This window comes from Panthera tigris, chromosome B4 (genome assembly GCF_018350195.1).
Source record: "Panthera tigris isolate Pti1 chromosome B4, P.tigris_Pti1_mat1.1, whole genome shotgun sequence".
Lineage (NCBI taxonomy): Eukaryota > Metazoa > Chordata > Mammalia > Carnivora > Felidae > Panthera > Panthera tigris.
Window position 1 is genome coordinate 47,707,918 of NC_056666.1, and position 18,448 is coordinate 47,726,365.

General features: G+C 40.3%; 1 protein-coding gene across 1 annotated transcript in view; it reads right to left on the minus strand.

Moving 5' to 3' along the window:
* The window catches only part of GUCY2C (guanylate cyclase 2C), a 68,640-nt gene that overhangs the window by 14,259 nt on the left and 35,933 nt on the right, over positions 1-18,448 (minus strand). The window contains exons 12-20 of the mRNA XM_007082767.3: positions 16,743-16,848; positions 13,821-13,883; positions 13,178-13,249; positions 12,607-12,711; positions 7,967-8,053; positions 6,759-6,891; positions 4,574-4,711; positions 3,722-3,810; positions 1,942-2,033 (exon numbers count right to left, since the gene is read on the minus strand). Coding sequence (XP_007082829.1) covers positions 1,942-2,033; positions 3,722-3,810; positions 4,574-4,711; positions 6,759-6,891; positions 7,967-8,053; positions 12,607-12,711; positions 13,178-13,249; positions 13,821-13,883; positions 16,743-16,848 — 885 coding nt within the window. The remainder of the gene's footprint in view (positions 1-1,941; positions 2,034-3,721; positions 3,811-4,573; positions 4,712-6,758; positions 6,892-7,966; positions 8,054-12,606; positions 12,712-13,177; positions 13,250-13,820; positions 13,884-16,742; positions 16,849-18,448) is intronic.

Here is an 18,448-nt window from a genome sequence, read left to right on the forward strand (position 1 = left end):
TTTTCCTTTGTTTGCTTATTCCTATTTTCTAAAATTAAAAAATTTTAATAACGATTTACAATAAAGGGAGAATCTTTTTTTTTTTAAGGCGCTAGAGGTGATAAATACAAGTATAAGAGAAGGACTGAGAAAAGCAAAGCTGAGCCTTCTGTTTTCTCCTTAGAACAGAAAGCTTGGGTCCTCTGCTTTGGATTCTGTGTCTCCCTCTGCCAATCCCCCTCTCACATTCTCTTTCTCTCAAAAATAAACAAACATTAAAAAAAAAGAAAAAAGAAATGAAAAAAAAAAAAAAAAGAAAGACTGGGTCCTAAAGCACAAAACCTAACTCTGGATGATCTTGTTAGGCCAAGGACACTTCGACAAGATGCAAGCTTTCTTCGACGCTGGGACACATTGCAAGCCTTGGTGCAGAGCTCAGTCAGGAGGTACATTGTCTGTCTGTAAGGTTGTTCAGTATCGAGATAATGTTTATACCATCTACAGCACCATAGAAGGGGTTGAATAAATACTACTATTGCATTATTACAACAACGATTTAAGTTACCACTTCTGCCCTCAAGGAGAAGGAGGTGGGGAGGGATGTTTGTTAAAATTTCAATACAATTCTGAGTCTACCTCAGACCTACATAACTGGAAACCGCTAGGTCTGGGATTATGAAACAGTATTTTTTAACAAGTTCCCCAGGGAGTTCTCCTTGAAGCCACCAGTATAGAGTCTAGTTGGGTGAGGGAGCAGGTGTAAGGAATAAAGATAGATGATCTCCCTTTGTGATGCATTGATTCAATTAAAACAGTTTTCTCAACCCTGACTGCATATTCTAATCACCCAAGGAGCTATTATCAACCCCTATGCCAGCCTGCACCCCAGACCAATTACATCAGACTCTCTGGGGCAGGACTCAGGCACTGTTGTTGTTTTTTTTAACATTCCTGCCCCACCCCCTGCTGCCTGGTGATCTCAATGGGCAGCCAAGTTTGAAAACCACCCTATTAAAGGCTATGTATCAGGGGCCCAGTTTATCTTCATGAGTTTACATTTCACTTATCACATATACAGTCTCATCGGATCTTAGTAAAATGTCTGTGAAAAAATAAAAAAATGAGCAAGAATTACATCATTTGTTATTTTCTGCTCCTTCCACACAAATGACAGATTAGATGTACCCTTCAATGACCACTTTCATGATTTCACTTGACCTCATCTCAGCCCTGGGCTTTTAGGTTCAATAAGTATCTGAATCTTTGACTTAATGAGAAGTATGGAAAATAAGAGCTGGAAGGAATTGCAGAAATCATCCTATTCAAGTCCAGTTTTAATAAAAAGAAAATTGACATCCAGTTAGGGTAAGCACTTTGCCCAATGTCCTACAGCAAGCTATTATCAGACCCTCGTCTAGAAGCTGGATCTCCTAATCTCTTCACTGTTATTTTTTTCACTCTAACTGAAAACACGGAAAATCTAGAATTCAACCTTACTGGATAACTGTGTGCTTTTTTTGTTTTTTTTTTTAATTTTGGAAGCTGAATTAAAATCTGATTCATGGCACAAGGCTTAAGCACCTAGGGCCAAAGTTTCTGATTTTAAGAGCTTCTTGATCTTAAGAATGATCTAGTGGCTTTGCAAATACTCAGGACTCGTGCTAGACTTCTAATTACCTCCAGAAGGGTCAGGGAACTAGATTTTTAACAGACATATTTATGATCAGCCAGAGTTTATATATTAATCAGGCAAGTTTTGCCCTTGACTATTTAACTTTTCAAGTGATTATTCCCTGAGAAAATGGTCTGTTGGTCTCCATCTCATTTTAATTTTTTTGAGACAGGGTTTGCAGTCTGGGGTTTTTCATTAGAACAGGCATTCCATTCTGAGGTGCCACTGGATGTCAACTATTAATAGAAAAATCTGAAATAAGTGAGGAAAAGCAAAAATTTCAGCAATACCCAAATATCTTGGCCAACGTAGACTCAATTTTCTTGAAATCTGGTCTCTTCTCTGGATCTTCCTCCCAGCAGTTTTTTACAAGTAGATAGACCTGGAAGAAAGAAGGGGTTTGCTCAGGGGGTGGTATCCTCTCCTATTCTCTACCCTTGATGGGAGTAATTGAGGTAGGGACTATTTTTTTTTTTTAAGTTTTTTTACTTTGAGAGAGTGAGAGCCTGAATCCAGGGTGAGGGGCAGAGAGAGAGAGAGAGATGGGAGAAGAGAATGTGAAGCAGGTTCTACACTGTCCGTGAGGAGCCCCACGCAGGTCCGAAACCAAGAGTAGGCCACTTAACCCGCAGAGCCACCCAGGTGCCCCGAGGTAGGGAGTATTTTTAAAACATCTCAACTCTGACAATGAGGCTGAGATTGCTTAGTTCCCCTCAGTCTGTCTCCACACCACCTTGCCTCACCCGTCCCTTGGGCCCTAAATTAATGAAAAATGTGATATGGGTTTGGATGGGGCTGGACTGTCGGCAGAAAATGCTTTACAGAAGTTTGCAGGGTTTATGTGCAATGGGTATGAGGCAGTGACTCTAATGTGAATCTCTTCCGCAAGGGCTTCCAACCACAGCGACCAGCGGAATCACCCCGAGAGGTTTCCAGTTTCCTGTGCTCACGCTCCACCCCAGAAGATTCCAATTCCCAGCAGTCCCGACTTGTCTGAGTCAACCATGGTCTGGAATCAAACGATCCTACTGCTGACAAATCGTCAGAAGGTCCATAGTAACCTAGTGAAACCTCACAAGGCCTGTGCGTGTGTCATTCACCTCACTTCATCTCGTCACGTGAGCACTTGATCATCTCACATCATCACAAGAAGGATGAGCACAGTACAAAAGGATATTTTGAGAATGAGACCATGTTCACATAACTTCTATTACAGTATATTGTTATATTGTTACAGTTGTTCTAGTTTATTATTAGTTATTCTTGTCAGTCTCTGACTGTGCCTAATTTAGAAATTAAACTCTCTCAAAGGTATGTATGTCTAGGAAAAAGCCTAGTATATAGAGGGTTCAGTACTATCTGCAGTTTCAGGTATCCACCGGGGGTCTTGGAATGTATCCCCTGTAGATAAGGGGGGACGACTATATACTTTTCTATTATTTTCAGATGTGGGCATATTCATTTTTTAATCAGTAGGTGGTATTTATAAGCCTAAGAAGTATATGACATGGACATCTTGATCTTTTAGCTCCTAAAAATTGAGAGGGCGATATGTGCTTCAGAAGCCAGATCTTGAGTTGGAAGAGGTGGAAAAGGACATGGGGCTGATGATGGTGCCCAAAGAGAATGTCTGAGTCCTGGCCCCTGGATCCAGTGCATGTCACCTTATTTGGAAAAGAGGTTTGTGCAGATGTGATTCAGTAAAGGACCTTGCAATGGGAACATTATTGTGGACCACCTTGGTAGGCTCAGTGTAGTCTCATGAATCCTCATACAGGAGGGAGGTAGAGGGAGAATAGACAGAAAAGATGAAAATGGAACCATGGAGGCAGAGATTGGAGTGTTGTGGCCACAAATCAAGGGAAGTCAGTAGCCATCAGAAGCTTCTGGAAGAAGCAAGAAATGGATTCTTCCCTAGAGCCTCTGAAGGAAGCATGACCTTGTTGACAACTTATTTCAGACTTCTGGCCTCCAGAACTATAAGGCATAAATTTCTGTTGTTTCAATCCACCAAGTTGCTGGCAATTTGTTATGGCAACACACAAAACTCATGTAGGGAAATGCACTCACTTCCAGTTCTTTCTCCTCTGCCGTTTCCAAGAACAGATCTGGGCGGAAGGGTTTTACTCCATTGGAATTCTCTACTCTGAAAATCTTCTCTGATGGGATGAGAATTATGCAAATTACAAGAAAGAATACAGCATGAACAAATTTTAGCAGCAGCCAGACCCTGAATTGGTTCACCCACCCTGGATGGGTACCCAGTGAGAATATGGCAGAGAACAGGCAAGCACTCAAAGAATGAATGACCACCAGGCGAGGGGTCTTATACCCACTTATACCCAGGGGGTTATTAGCTTAAGTTAAGGTTACTAAGTCTCTGAAACTTAACTCGAATACCACTACCTTTAGTACGTTTCCTCCAAGAGTCTAGCCTGCCCTCTTTACATCCCTTAGACCCCCACCCTCCAGAGAGTTAAGACCTGGGACATAATAATTACACAGTAAGCAAGGGTTGGATGAATGGAAGGAAGCATTTCCCCCTTGAGAAGACCTGTGACAAAAACTTCTCTCAGTAAGAACTAAAATACAGATGTTGTGCCACTAGAGTGATGTAGCTCAGGTGTTAAACAGACACACATCTTTTCTTAGAATCAGAAAGGAAGGGGGGAGACTGTAAGGCAAGAGTCTTCAACCGACAATAACACTGACAGTAACGACACCTGGTATGTTATATGCTTTTCAGAGCATTCTAACATTCTTACTGTCAACCCCTCCAATACCCCTGTGTGACGTGCAGTGGAGATATGCCATTACTTCTGCGGATGAGGGGACTGAGCTGTGGTCACAAAGAGATGAGGGTCTTGGTCAGCCTAGAATGCAGGCTCCCAGAGAGGGCAGATGGTTGAGTCCAACTCTTACCATTCTCATCCCGGCAGCTCAACGTGTAGAAGGTTTCTCTCCGCAGGATGATCTCCTGGGCAATGATCCCGTAGCTGTACACATCTCCTTTCTGGGAGATGCTGGCCTGGCGGAGGTGCTCCGGGGCTGTCCACAGGTCTGTGAGTTCAGCATTGAGATTGCAAAGTTGAGGGAGCTGAGTGGCTCGTAGGTCTCCAACCTGTTTTTGTTCTTTAAGTCCCTATCCCATGCACCCTGAATATGAGTGGCCCTGAACTTAAACGTCCCAAACTTTTGAGGGGTTTATGCTAATGCTGGTGATAGGGAGAGAATGCACACTTGCCTCTTGAGCTGACTATATAATGCCAGGATTTGGGTGAGGTCACATGGCAATGTGGTCCCTAAAACTTCTAGAATCATAGTCCTGAAAACCCTCGAGCCTACCTAGAATAGCACTTGGTGTATAGGAGTGCTCAGCAAATATTTGTAGAACGACTACAGTAGAATATGAAAGGCTGAGGATTTAATAGCTTGTGGTACATATGGCATAAACCTACGAAAGCCTTCATAAATAAAAAATACATAAATTTATATTTTTATTATAAAATGTAAAATACGTATACTATATGTATATTATGCAATATGGAACATATTATGTATAACATATATGCATACCCATTGAAACACATTTAAACAAAGAGCCTATCAGTGATATTTTGCAGGTTGGACATACTCACAGCCTCCAAATCAGCTATTGGCCACAGATGTGTTTTCTTGTGTTCCCACAGTATTCTTGAAAAAATAATGCATACAGTTTTCTCGCATTTTACTCTGTGCCTGCTACTCATTAATGCTTCACACAAGTGAAGTGCTCCTGTGTTCTGTGCTTGGTTCCTATAGACACTTGGGTTTTGGACCCTATCACCTAACTTAAATAGTAACACCAAGGACATACATTCAATTTCTCTCCATCCCTTGCAAGTTTTCTAGGATCACCTAACTCCTTCTAAACTTTCTGAGATTTTCTTTTTCAATGAAAAAAATCTTTAAATTCATGTTTGAGGTATGATACACTTATGCTGAGGCACATTTCCCTTGTTTGGTTTTCCATCCAAATGTTCATTGCCTTTTTGAATTTATGTCTTGTTAATTTGTGTGATTTGTGATTCATATACAATTGATCCTTGTTGGTTTGGGGTAGAGGACAGGTAAGTGGATGAGCTTACGTTAAAACTTCAGGTAACTGACAGCACAGATTCGTAGGTATAACTGAGTGATGTTTAAGAGGATAGCATTTGATCGGCAATTTATCTGATTTTGTGTCGTGGTGAGTCATCTATTAAAGGAGACTTGTCCCACCACAGATGAACCATGCTTGACACATGGTAGGTCTTCATCAAGCACTTATTGGATTGAGTCCAATGTCATCCTACGCTTGATGTGACTGAAGAAGTAGGGGTGGAATTGTAATTTTACTTTTATTGAGAGAAAATGAAAGGATTGCAAAGTAGAATTAGAAATCGAATTTAGGTTTTTGGATCTAGGTGGTATTTTGAGGCTTTGTGGGAGTGCTAGATTTCTGAGGCTGTTTAACCCCGAGTTATAGTAAAGAATGGGTAAATGTTCAACATGAAAAGCTCTTTATACAAGATAAATCACTTTTCTTTGTGTTTCTCTTTTGGCCCTTATAACAATCCAGAAAGGGATATGTAAGAATATATTTTACTAATAAGAGTGTTTTTTTTTCCCATTATCATAATCACAGATAAATGAATGACAATTTGGAAATAGGTCTTCTGCCTTGTATTCTATCTTCTTGGGCAAATATCAGCCTCTGAGCCTCAATTCTGACTTATACAAAGGAAGAGAGTTAGACTAGATGATTTCTAAGGTCTCTCACTACCCTCACCTTCTCTATTTTTTCACCCTGTTCTGCTTCCACAGCCAGTAAGTTCTTCATGATTTCCTCACTGATATCAAGAAACAAATGAATGAAGGAAACCCACAGAAGAGATTTGTTCAACTCAAGAAGCACTTGTTGAAAACTGACAAAAACTGACAAGGGTGTAGTGCTGGAGAATGAGCCAGCTGTTTCCTCTTGTGGCTCCAAGTGTTCATTTTCTGATCAGTATCACCACTCCCTGACCACTTGTGAGAATTTTTTTTTTTAAGTGGGGAACTAGTAGAAATGTCATTCCTTACAGACCTTTTGTTGGAGGCAAAATGGAACTGCAGCCAAAATCAGTGATCTTTACCACCATTCTACTGTCTACCACACAGTTGGTGGATTTCAGACGGCCATGGACTTCGGTCTTACTGGAGTGCAGGTATGACATGCCCTGTAATTTTTCAGATGGCAGGGAAACAAAGAGATATGACACTCTTCAGCTGCTTGATTATTTTAAAGAAAGTAATAACATTTTGAAAGCATTTCAGCATGCAGACAGGATCACACCACTAGAATTTAAATTTAGTTCCATTAATTCTACTTTTAAAATATTGTTAATGCCCTAATACTTGCCTAAGCACTGCATCTTAAAAGGCAATTGTCTAAAGACTCTGGTTAAACAGTTATGCAGAATATGAAACAAAGGGTTGATTCTAATTTTTTAAAAAGTGTTTCTGCTTACCACTTAGTCTGTGATCTTGGGTGTATTTCTGGTTTTCTACCTCAATAAAAATACAGACTTGCCCTTCTGAAGGAAGGGGTAATTGAATTATGAAAGGGCAAGCCTCCCCAACCCCGACCCTTTTTTTTTGGTGTGGGGGGGTGGGGTGTGGTGCTGCTGTGCTTCCCTCTGGTGGCCAGAGGTGTCACTGCAGAAATTGGTCTTCAGCCTGGATCACAGGAGTGAAAAGTGGCAAAGAGGGTGGGTATCGTACAATACTTTTTAAAACCGATTCTGGTCCTAGATGACTTTCAGGCTATTTAAGGCTGTATCAAACAGCTCAATCTTGGGATTGACTTGTCTTCGTTCTTGAATGAGGCCGCTGGCAGCCACTTCCTTTTTCATATACTATCTGGGAATACACATGTCCAAATTCATTAGTGCCTTGAGCAAGAGGGTTGCCTGTCCTGAACTTTTTCTCTTAAAAAGATTGTTGTCTTGCCTGAAGCGTAATATGATTTTGATTTCCAGCAAGTCTATGAAAATGTGTACCCCAAGCTCAGAGCAGGAAAAACATAATAATAAAAAGTAATAGCTTGGATATCGAACATTTATTTATACCAAATATCACATGAAGTACGTGCATTATTTATGAAATCCTCACAACAACCCTCTGACATAGGTACTATTTTTATTATCATTTTATGGATAAAGAAACCAATGCTCAGAGAGGTTGAAAACTTGCTAGACCTGTTTTCCTATGTTTAATTTTCATAAATGTCTCTTTTGTTTGTAGGTCTCTTACCTTAGCAATGTCATACAAGACCGAGATCTTAAACTCCCAATCCATGAATGTACCATCAGGGTAGGAGATGGTGTCATTTAAAACTTCCTGAACAGCAGAAAAAGAAAAGGAAGAAATTGTTGGAAGGAAGGATCCTGTGGAGATTGTTATAGGCTAATAATGATCTTCTAATCATGAGGCCTGGGGCTCAGAAACAAACTGAAATGCCATTGTCCTGTTTTTCCTGAACATGTATTTCTTTCCTTTCCTATGAAACATCAGGTGGCTGTCACCATAACAAAATGAGCAGGAGATACTCATCGTATTCCAAATCCTGGTTCTTCCGCCAGACAGGGGGAAAGGAATGAGCAGACACCTGCCTGGAGAATGGGCTATCACAGGTTGTGGGCTGCAGGTTCTGTTTCTCCGAAATCACACTGGTGATTAGCAGGAATTGCTATTAGGGAATCTCGTCCTCTTTTTTCCCTCACGGGATCAATTGCGTCCATTGGCTGACAGCTCTGAGTTTTCTTTACATTTACCAAGTACTCTGTCAATAAGAGCGAGTTCTTGGATTTTGTGTGAATTGTACCACCTAGAAATTTGAACTTACTATTTTAACACGATGATGGTTCTATGAAGATGCAGGGTTGTAGCTAAGCAATAACTATTCTTCACAGTAAAACTCTAATAACCTAATAATAGTTTCCTGTTTGGGGAAAAAGCCCAATTTGACCTTTAGTTTTAACTCAGGAACTGTATTAATGATTTCCAGTGAAGGGTGTGTAGTCATTAATCATTTCAGATAAGGCTGGTTTAGCTGCGGCTATCAGGCCCGGTTAAGGGAGGGAAATTATGGGCAGACAGTCTCTGAAGTAATTCGTTCCCTTAGCACATGATATATTTTATATTTTTTATTTATTATCTCTTCTCCCTATGGAAATGTAAACTCTGTGATACTTTTTGTTCTGTATCTTCAATACCTAGTACAGTATCTGGCATATCTAGATGTTTCATGAGTATTTGTTGCATAAATGAATCAATTGTTCCTAAACAAGGTTAGCCAAGGTTGTTATATATTTAGAAGATGGGAAGCATATTGTCTTTTATCTAGGGAAACACTTGCCCATTTGTTTCCTTACAATAGTAGGTTCTAATGGGATTTGCCAGGGACTGAAGCCTGGGGGCAGGAGGGGGATGGGACTGTAAAGTTTGCCCTGGCACAGCCTTTGCTTTGAGATTCAAGACACAAAGGAGCAGTTTCCTGTAGAAGCTTCTGTCCAACATGATGCTAGAAGGGGGCCCCAGAGCACTCAGATAAATGAAGTTTCCTGTCTTACACCAGAGAGCCCAAAACACTATCTAAACATTGACTGGGCATGTTAGGGATTAAAAGGCCATGTGAAACCCTTTGACCAGGCCCTATTAATTGGTATTCTAAAATTTCCTTTCACTGAAATCGAATGATCAGATTTGGTCTAGGCTTCATATGAAAAACATTTCTTTTTGTTGTTGTTGGTTGTTTTAAAGTTTATTGATTTTGAGAGAGAGAGAGAGAGAGAGAGAGAGAGAGAGAGCGCACGTGTGCACATGTAAGCAGGGGAGGGGCAGAAAGAGAGGGAGAGAGAATCCCAAGCAGGCTCTGCACGGTCAATGTGGAGCCCAAGGCAGGCCTCAGTCTGCAATCATGACCTGTGCTGAAATCAAGAGTTGGACACTCAACCAGCTGAGCCACCCAGATGCCCTGCCCGGAAAAACATTTCTATAGATGGCTGCTGACTTATGATGGCTTGACTTGCATTTTTTTTTTTAACTTTACAATGGTGTGAAAATGATATGCATTCAGTAGAGATAATACTTCAAATTTTGAATTGGTATCTTTTCCCAGGCCTGGCAATTATGATGCTGGGTGGGCAGTGAGGCTCAGCTCCCAGTGAGCCACTGGATCAGGAGGGTAAACAACCAATATACTTACAACCATTCTGTGTCCAAACAACCACCCTGTTTTTTACTTTCAGTACAGTGTTCAGTAAGTTACATGAGATATTCAACACTGTTGTAAATAGGCTTTGTGTTAAAAGATTTTGCCCAACTGTAAGCTAATGTAAGTGTTCTGAGTGTGTTTAAGGTAGGCCAGGCTAAACTCTGCTGTTTGGTAGGTTAGGGGGATTAAATGCATTTTTGACTTAAAGATTTTTTTAACTTATGGCTTTATGGGGACATAAGCCCATTGTAAATTGAGGAAGATCTGTAATTTTGAAAGACTTGAGATTTTTATTATTAGGAATGTGTGTTTATTTTATATCAGCACCAATTTGAATGATAATTTTCAGCATCAATTACAATGATTATGAGTTTTCTATGACCTTTTGATATGATGCATTATAGTAATATTTTTTCCTTTCATAGAATTAATCCTATATGATTATATTATGGTTTTTATATACAACTGGCTTAGAGTTACTAGTATTTTATTTATATTTTTTCCATGTAATTTCATAAATGTAGTTAGTCTTTAATCATATTTTACTATCAACTTTATGCTACCTTGTTGAATGCTAAATAAATTTAGAAGATGTTCATTTTTCATTTAACATTGCAATAGTATTTACGTAGACAGTAAGGATTATTTTTTGAGGCTTAAAACAATTAAGCTGATCTGGTATTATCTGTAATGGAAATTATAATTTCTTGTATCATTATTGTCCTATTTAAGTTTTTGGTTTTTGAGTCAAATTTTCATGATTATATTGCCTCTGAAAATATTCCTTTTTTAAGATTTTATAATTTAAGTCAAATGAAGTATTCTTTTACAGCTGAAAATATCTTTTTCACAGCTTTATTTTTTATTCTCACTTTTTTGTATTTTTGTTTTAAAAGTTTTAATTAGAAGTATGAGAGGCTTTTATTTTATATTTTAAAAACCTAATGAATAAAATTCTACATTTTTTAAAAAAAATTTTTTCATGTTTTTATTTATTTTTGAGGCGGAGAGAGACAGAGAATGAGCAGGGGAGAGGCAGAGAGAGAGGGAGACACAGAATCCGAAACAGGCTCCAGGCTCTGAGCTGTCAGCACAGAGCCCGACGCGGGGCTCGAACTCACGGACCACGAGGTCACGACCTGAGCCGAAGTAGGACGCTTAACCGACTGAGCCACCCAGGCGTCTCTACATTTTTTAATAATAATTAATTTTATAAATTTCCTTTCGTTAGGCCATCGTTATTCTTTTAAATTTTGGCATTCAATACTTAAATTATTTTTTTTTAAGAGAAAATAGCACTTAGAGCTAGTATTTTTTTTCCCCTGGAGGATACATTTGAGTTTATGCCGTACATTTTGAAAGCTACTATTCTTTTAATTGAAGGCTATTGAAAAAAAATCTAAGTGATTAATTTAAAATTTTTATTATTTTAAAATTTTATTGTATTATGAATATTTAGATTTTTGAAGTTGCTACTGCACCCAAACTTGGTAGTTTGGCTTTGTTATAGGGAGGATATGGAGGTGATTAAGAAATACTGGGTCTGAAAGTAGCCCAAAGGCAGAGTGACCACACATCCTTCTTGATTGGATCCAATTGCTTTCTATATCTGCTATTCTGACCTAATTGTTACAGTACCCCTTTCCTTCTCAAAATATCGTGATAAATTATATGCTCATTTCAAGGCATTTCAAGGACCAAAAGCTCTCATAACATATGCCCAGACCGTGCACAAGGTGAGGTGCAAACATTTCAATGCTCTTTGAAGCAGTTGCCCTGGACTCCTTTCTGCTCCTGCCCATTTCCCATTTCTAGTCCTGTTTCTGCTTGAAACCTCACTTTGTTTCTTGTACTTAATGGTTCTGTGTATGCCTGCCCTTCTGGATGACCCAGTGATTTGATATTCGTAGCTTGATGCTTGGTTCTCCCTAAGAACTCATCCCTATCTTACTTTCTCTTTCTGCTGGACTTGCTCAGCCAGAATGCCCGGCCACATCTGGCAACACCTGGGCCAGTCTCAGTCTCTCCCAAGGGAGAGAAGGGCAGGAATTTAGAATGTAGCAGAACCAGGACTATGGACAAGTCTCTAATGCTTATTTGGTGCTATCATAAGGACTATCCATTTTTCTTTTAATGTTTATTTATTTTGAGAAAGAGAGGGAGAGTGTGTGTGAGGGGCAGAAGGGCAGAGCAAAGGAGAGAGAGGGAGAGTGAGGGAAAGAGAGAGAGAGAGAGAGAGAATCCTAAGGAGACTCCATACTGTCAGCGCAGAGCCTGACATGGGGCTCGAGCTCACGAACTGTGAGATCATGACCTGAGCTGAAATCAAGAGTCGGATGCTCAACTGACTGAGCCGCCGGGTGCCCCTCCATTTTTCTCTTAACACAAAAAGAAGTGTGTGAGTAAAATAAAGTGAATTTAGAAGTTATCACTCACTTTTCCACATCTGTTCTCTGTTTTTTCAAGTCTATGCTCTTGACTATTTTTGTGTTTTTTTTTTTTTTGTAAAATTGTAGTTAAGTTTGGTTGACAAAATCTAAGTGATCTAGTTAGTAAGCATATGGACGTAATAATTCTCTGATGTTGTTTCACGGGTAAACATTTAAAATTTCTATGAAATCTTTTTTTTCCCATACGGTGACCAGTTAGGAAATTGGAAATGATCGTGGCTCCTTACCCGGAGGGATCCTCTCTCACAGTACTCGATTACCCCAAAGATCATGGTATCAAGCTTCACGGTGCCGTAGAACTTGGTTAGGTTGTAATAGTCCATCTGAAGCAACTAAGATAACATGTTTATTTACAAAGCAAGTCAGGCAGGACGGAGCCCCACAGTACAAGTAATATGCTAATAAAACATGTCATGTTTTAGGTCTTTGGGAAGATGTATTGTTCTTGATACATTTGAATGTCAGTACATTTCTTACTGACGCTACATCGTACTCAACAGTTTTGCTTTTTTCAGCGAGGAGACTGGAATATGAACCTTTGACTATGCTCAAATCCTATCAGGGCCATTTTCCAGGACATGCTAATAGATTTCTAATATGTTTTATGCCATCAAACACCATTCTTCCACTTCTGCTGGTAGAATTTTCAACCAAGAGGAGTATAGTCACCCATTTCTTGGTCTGAGGGCTTATTTGTCACCATCCCCAATAACATCTTGTGCCACTGGAGACTTTGGTGCTTAGGCAAGATGGAGTGAGGTATTTCTCACTTAAGGATTTCAAGTAGGAGACACATACCTTGTTCAATTCTATCTTCTGTTTCTCAGTGAAATTGCCATCATTGTGCTTCAGATCCTTTAGAATCACTCGCTACAAAAATCAATTGAATTAAGGAGATAATGTTGTAGCATGACCACCAATATGCATATTATAATAATTTGCCGTGGGTCTATCTTCCCAGCATACTGTAAGCTCTTGGGAGCAGTGACTATTTTATTGATATTTATATCTCAGGTGCCCAGTGCCTGCCTTAGGCTCAGGTTTGAATGTTTCTTTAAGAATAACTAAATGAAAAGGGAGGGAGGGAGAAAGGGAGGAAAGAAGATATAGAAGTCCCACATGGGACTGTTGTATTCCCACTGCAATGCGCCAAAGTAGAACACTAGGGTAGTTTGGACTGCTCTGAACTCTTCTATTTTTTCTTTTCCTTCTTACACTCTATCACCTCTTAAAAATTCTATCTGTCTTTCAATTTTCCCACCATTGTGAGTTTGGTACCCTTGAAGCAGAGCCCTGCCCATCCCTGTGATAAGCTCCAAGAAGAGCCCCTTGGGCCAGCCCCCACCATTGCACTGCTACCATCAGGAGCCAGGGGAATGCTGGGCAGCAGGCCTGGAACATAGCCTATTGAGAGTTCAGAGAAGCAGAGGAGACTAGTCACCTTCTTGTCGTATTTGCACTGTCGGAGTCTCTGAATTGTGTCTCGTCTCTTGTCATCATCGATCTGCCACAAGAAAAGGCTAATTATTATAGAAACTTCGTATCTTGTCCCATCTACTACCAAAGGCAAAGTGACTCTACCAGGTGGGCCCTATCTATTGGTTCACAGCATGCTGGGCAGGCTCCCTGTCACTACTCACATTCACTCTCCAACAGGGTCTTCTTTCCAGGGATCTGTTTCTCAAGCTTAACTCTGGGTCCTCCACCCTTTACCTCTCTGCTTGTGGCCTACTGCAGCCAGGGATTTCCTTTGCTTCCTTCTCTTCTGGCCCATTCTACTGGGAACCTTGGCCTGTAGCTATAGACAGGTGCTCTTAGGGAAGTGTGTTGTGCACTTGAGTTGCAAACTCGTGCCTCAGGCCCAATTAGCAATGCAAGTGAGGATGCTGGGCTGGGGGTCTAAGGAGGGCAGCTCTGGGTTCAGCCTAGAGTTGCCAGATCATCGATTTGTCAAAAGAAGCTGGTAATGTGGATTCTCCTGTCCCATTCCAAAATTTTTATATTTGGAAACTAATTTGAAAAAATGTTAAATATTAAATGAACACACACACACACACACACACACACACACCCCTACAGGCTAGATATGGCTCTTGATCTGCCAGACTTCTGGTCCAAGGGCAGAAAAAAGATTGAAAACTATTGCCTCTTTCAATTTGGTTTCCATAAAAACCTGTGATGTATTATAATATTGGTTACAACCTATCTCATAGGACCTTTTGAAATGTGAAATAAAGTACATCAAATTCCAAGCATGATGCCTGGCACAATGTAGATTAATAAATGTCAGTTGTCTTCTCTTCCTCTTCTTATTTTACAAATGAGCTACATAAGGGTTAAATGGCACTAAGTGTCACATACGGACAGACAGCAGTATGTGAGCTTGCTGTCTGGTGTCATATTCTTTTTACTGAGCCCTTGATTAGGTCACTCAAACTATTTGAACCTTAGTAACTTATCTGGGAAATCCTAACTGACAGGGATACTGGGTATCAAATGCAATAAAGTTCGTGAAATTGTCTTACAAGCTTAAGTGTTTTATCCTCAAATGAATTATCATCATCTTCATCTTTTTTTTTTTTTTTTCATCTGTTACTCATCCCTTTGACTTTCCTGATTTCTCTTTTTGTCTGGCTACTTTGGTTTTTTCTTCCTTTCTGTTTTAGTACAGGAATGTGCTCTTTCTCATCCCGTCCCTTGGTCTTGTTTCCTTATCCCTGCCTTCAGCGCATATACAGGATTTGAACCACTGCCTGTGTGGTGGTGTGGCATTTTCCCCTCTTGCTGACTTTGGCTGACCACCTGGGGCTTTCTCCCGGCTCCATATGACTCACGGCACTGGAAGACCTCTCCTTACAGCCAGTTCCTGGCCGCCTGCTCCCCAGCCTTCCTGAAATTCAGAGTGACTCTGACTCCCCATGCCCTGAATCACCTCTATTCTGTCCCAAAGACTTACTGTCCCAAAGACTTACTCCTTAGCCAGATGAGTGGGCTAATCTGATTGAATTAACACATAAAAAATTCTGTAATGTCTGATGAGGGATGGATGGGTTATATTTCTAGGAATACTTACGCCTCAAGAAGACAGAGACACGATATTTTAGGCTTCGTCAAAAAGAACAAACATGAAGCGTGGGGTTTGAGACAGTGGGGGAGGCTTGTGAGGAGTGGAGGCATGGCTGGATGTGTGCAGAGGTGGGCCACGTGGCAGCCTGTGCTGGTGTCATGAGAAGCAGAGGAGTACTCACTCCTTCTAGAAGTCTCCTCTCCCCTCCGGGGGTCCTGCCAATTAGTCATTTAGGTCCAAAAATTCTCTCTTGGGAAGCCCAATAGTCTTATGATCGTCTGTACCTTTCTGTGAATTACTGCAAGGTGGATTTTATCCTGACACTTGCCTGCGACAGAGTGGTCTTTGCGAATAGAAGTTTTATGTGTGAGCTTCTGAATGCAACAGGAAGGATGTTCAGAGAAGGAGCATTACTGGAGGCAAGGGAGACCTAGTCCTCGTATAGTGTGAGGGGGTCCTAGCTCTCGGAGACAACATGCAGGAGCTGGGTGGAGTGACAAGAGCTGGTAGGGTGGCTCCAAGGACAAACCTGACCCGGCCCAAGGCTGAGGGACCCCACTCATCTCTTCACGTGGAGGTTCTGGGTCTCCTTCTTCTCTTAGTATGCTTTGGTATAAAAACTCTGATAAAAATATGGTCAAAGATAGGTTTTAGGATCTCAGCCTTCACAGTAAGATAGACTAGGTTCAAACTGTGGCCATGTTCCTGAAGTTAACCTGTTAACCTCACAGGACTTGGGCGAAGATGAAACGGGTCAATGCATCTGGCACAGGAGAAGTGCTCAGCATCAGCTCTTATTGGCAGTAATCCTGCTCATTAGCTGTGTGTGTTCTTGCACCTGTTTCCTAACCCCACATCGTTCAGTTCCCTCATCAGCAAAGTTATGATAAAGTTTAACTCTTGAGTTCCTTGTCAGAAACATTGTGGATGAGATAATATGGATCCAGCATTGACAGCACTCAAGGGGAGGCATTATTACTGGCTGCTGTGATATTTCCTGGCTGAGGGAGAGGGCAGGCAAATATCAGCAGAGGCCTCATTCTTCAGCAATGAGCAAGATAAGCCATACATCCTTAGGATGGGCAGAGTAGTAGCCAAGGTTACGTGGAACTCAAATTCTCTATCCTGACGTCTATGTTAGGGCAGTGGAGGATCAATGAAAACATGGGAAGCTGAGAATTAGAAAATGTCTAAGTTCTAGACTCTCCAACAAATGATCCCTGCTTGGCCCATTTCTTACCACACTACCAGTCTTGTCAAATATCTGGCAAGTTGCACTAGCTCTAGCTTTCATACCTTCAGGCTAACATGGTTGGTTTCATTGGTCTCCAGAGGAAAGATATTTTCAGGAGGAATGTGGGACCATTTTTTCTGACGAAGTTCATATTCTTTCTTATATTTTCTGTGAAAGGAATAGAACCAGTCAATAGGTTTTTTATTAACATTCATGCCATTTAGCTTCTGAACACTAAGAGAAATTTAGAACACTGATATTCTCAGGTAGATATACAGTGAGACAGGTTAGCCCCATGGTGTGACTCCATATTCTTTAGAGTGGTGAATTCTGGCTATTAGTGGAGCTATAAGGATTTCTGATGTGTTGCTCCCTTCCCTTCCCTTCCCTTCCCTTCCCTTCCCTTCCCTTCCCTTCCCTTCCCTTCCCCATTGCCCCTTCCCCATCTTCCCTTCCCCACCTCCCCTTCCCTTCTCTCCCCTTCCCTCCCCTCCTCTCCCCTCTCCTCAGGTCCTTCACTAAGGCAGCTCTTCACTATAATGAAGAATCTGAACTGATGATATGGAAACAGTAAGGAAAAACCAAAAAAAAAAAAAAAATTAAGCTTGAAAAGCAAAAATGGTAATTTTTAAGCCACCAGAGAATATACCAGATTCCTAAACAAGCCAGTTCCTCTTATGCATTTGTGCCTTTAAAAAATAAATGTATAAAGAAAATAGAAAAGCATAGAGAAAATGCAACATGCATTTCAGCATTCAAAATGTCACCTTTTTAAAGTGTTTCTCCCAGACAGTATAGATAAAGCAGAATTCTTGGGTTATAGGAAACACAACTTTTTGTAGATATTGACAAATTATTTCCCAAAGTGGTTACACCAGCTGACCCACCCATCATTAGAATTCCTGTTTCCTCCATATTCTTAACATTTGGTATTATTAAACTTTTTTTTTTTTTACCATTATGATGTATGTGAAATGGTATTTAATTGTTGCTTTGTGCTTCATTTTTTCAAAATATAAGCTTTTCTTTTTAGAAAAAAAAGGTGTTTATTTAATTTGAGAGAGAGAGCACATGCACACATGTAATCAGGGGAGGCACAGAGAGACAGGGAGAGAGAGAATCCCAAGCAGACTCTGTGCTGTCAGCATAGAGCCTGATGTGGGGCTCAAACTCACAAACCATGAGATCATGATGTGAGCTGAAATCAAGAGTCGGACGCTTAACTGACTGAGCCACCCAGGAATTCCCATTTTTTTTTGATTACTAGAGAGATTCAATGTCTTTTCAAACACTAGTTTATTGCTTATTTTAACTTTGTTGTATAGAAAGTTTAATTTTCATTATGGCCACATTCATTTTTTTTCTTCTGTAACTTACCTTAACTGAGAAATATTTTCCTAGTTGAGATCACAAAGTCATTTTCTATTAATTTCTTCTAAGTTTTGAAGTTTGAGTTTCACATTCAGGTCTTTATTCCATTTATAATCCATATGGAATGAACTCTATATCTGTGTATAGTTTCAGGTAGGATTTTAATTTCATTTTTTTTTAGGATTTTAATTTCATTTTTTCCATGTTGCAAGCCTACTGTGCCAGTATCATTTCCCAATTGACTTGTAATATCACCTCTATCGTATTCCAAGTTCCATTGCTTGCTGTGTCTGATTCTAGAATCTGAATTTTTTCCATTGAGCTATTTGTCCTTGAGTTTGTCTTTGCTTGTGGTCATTTGACAAACTTCTACTCACCTTCTTAACCTCATCCGTGT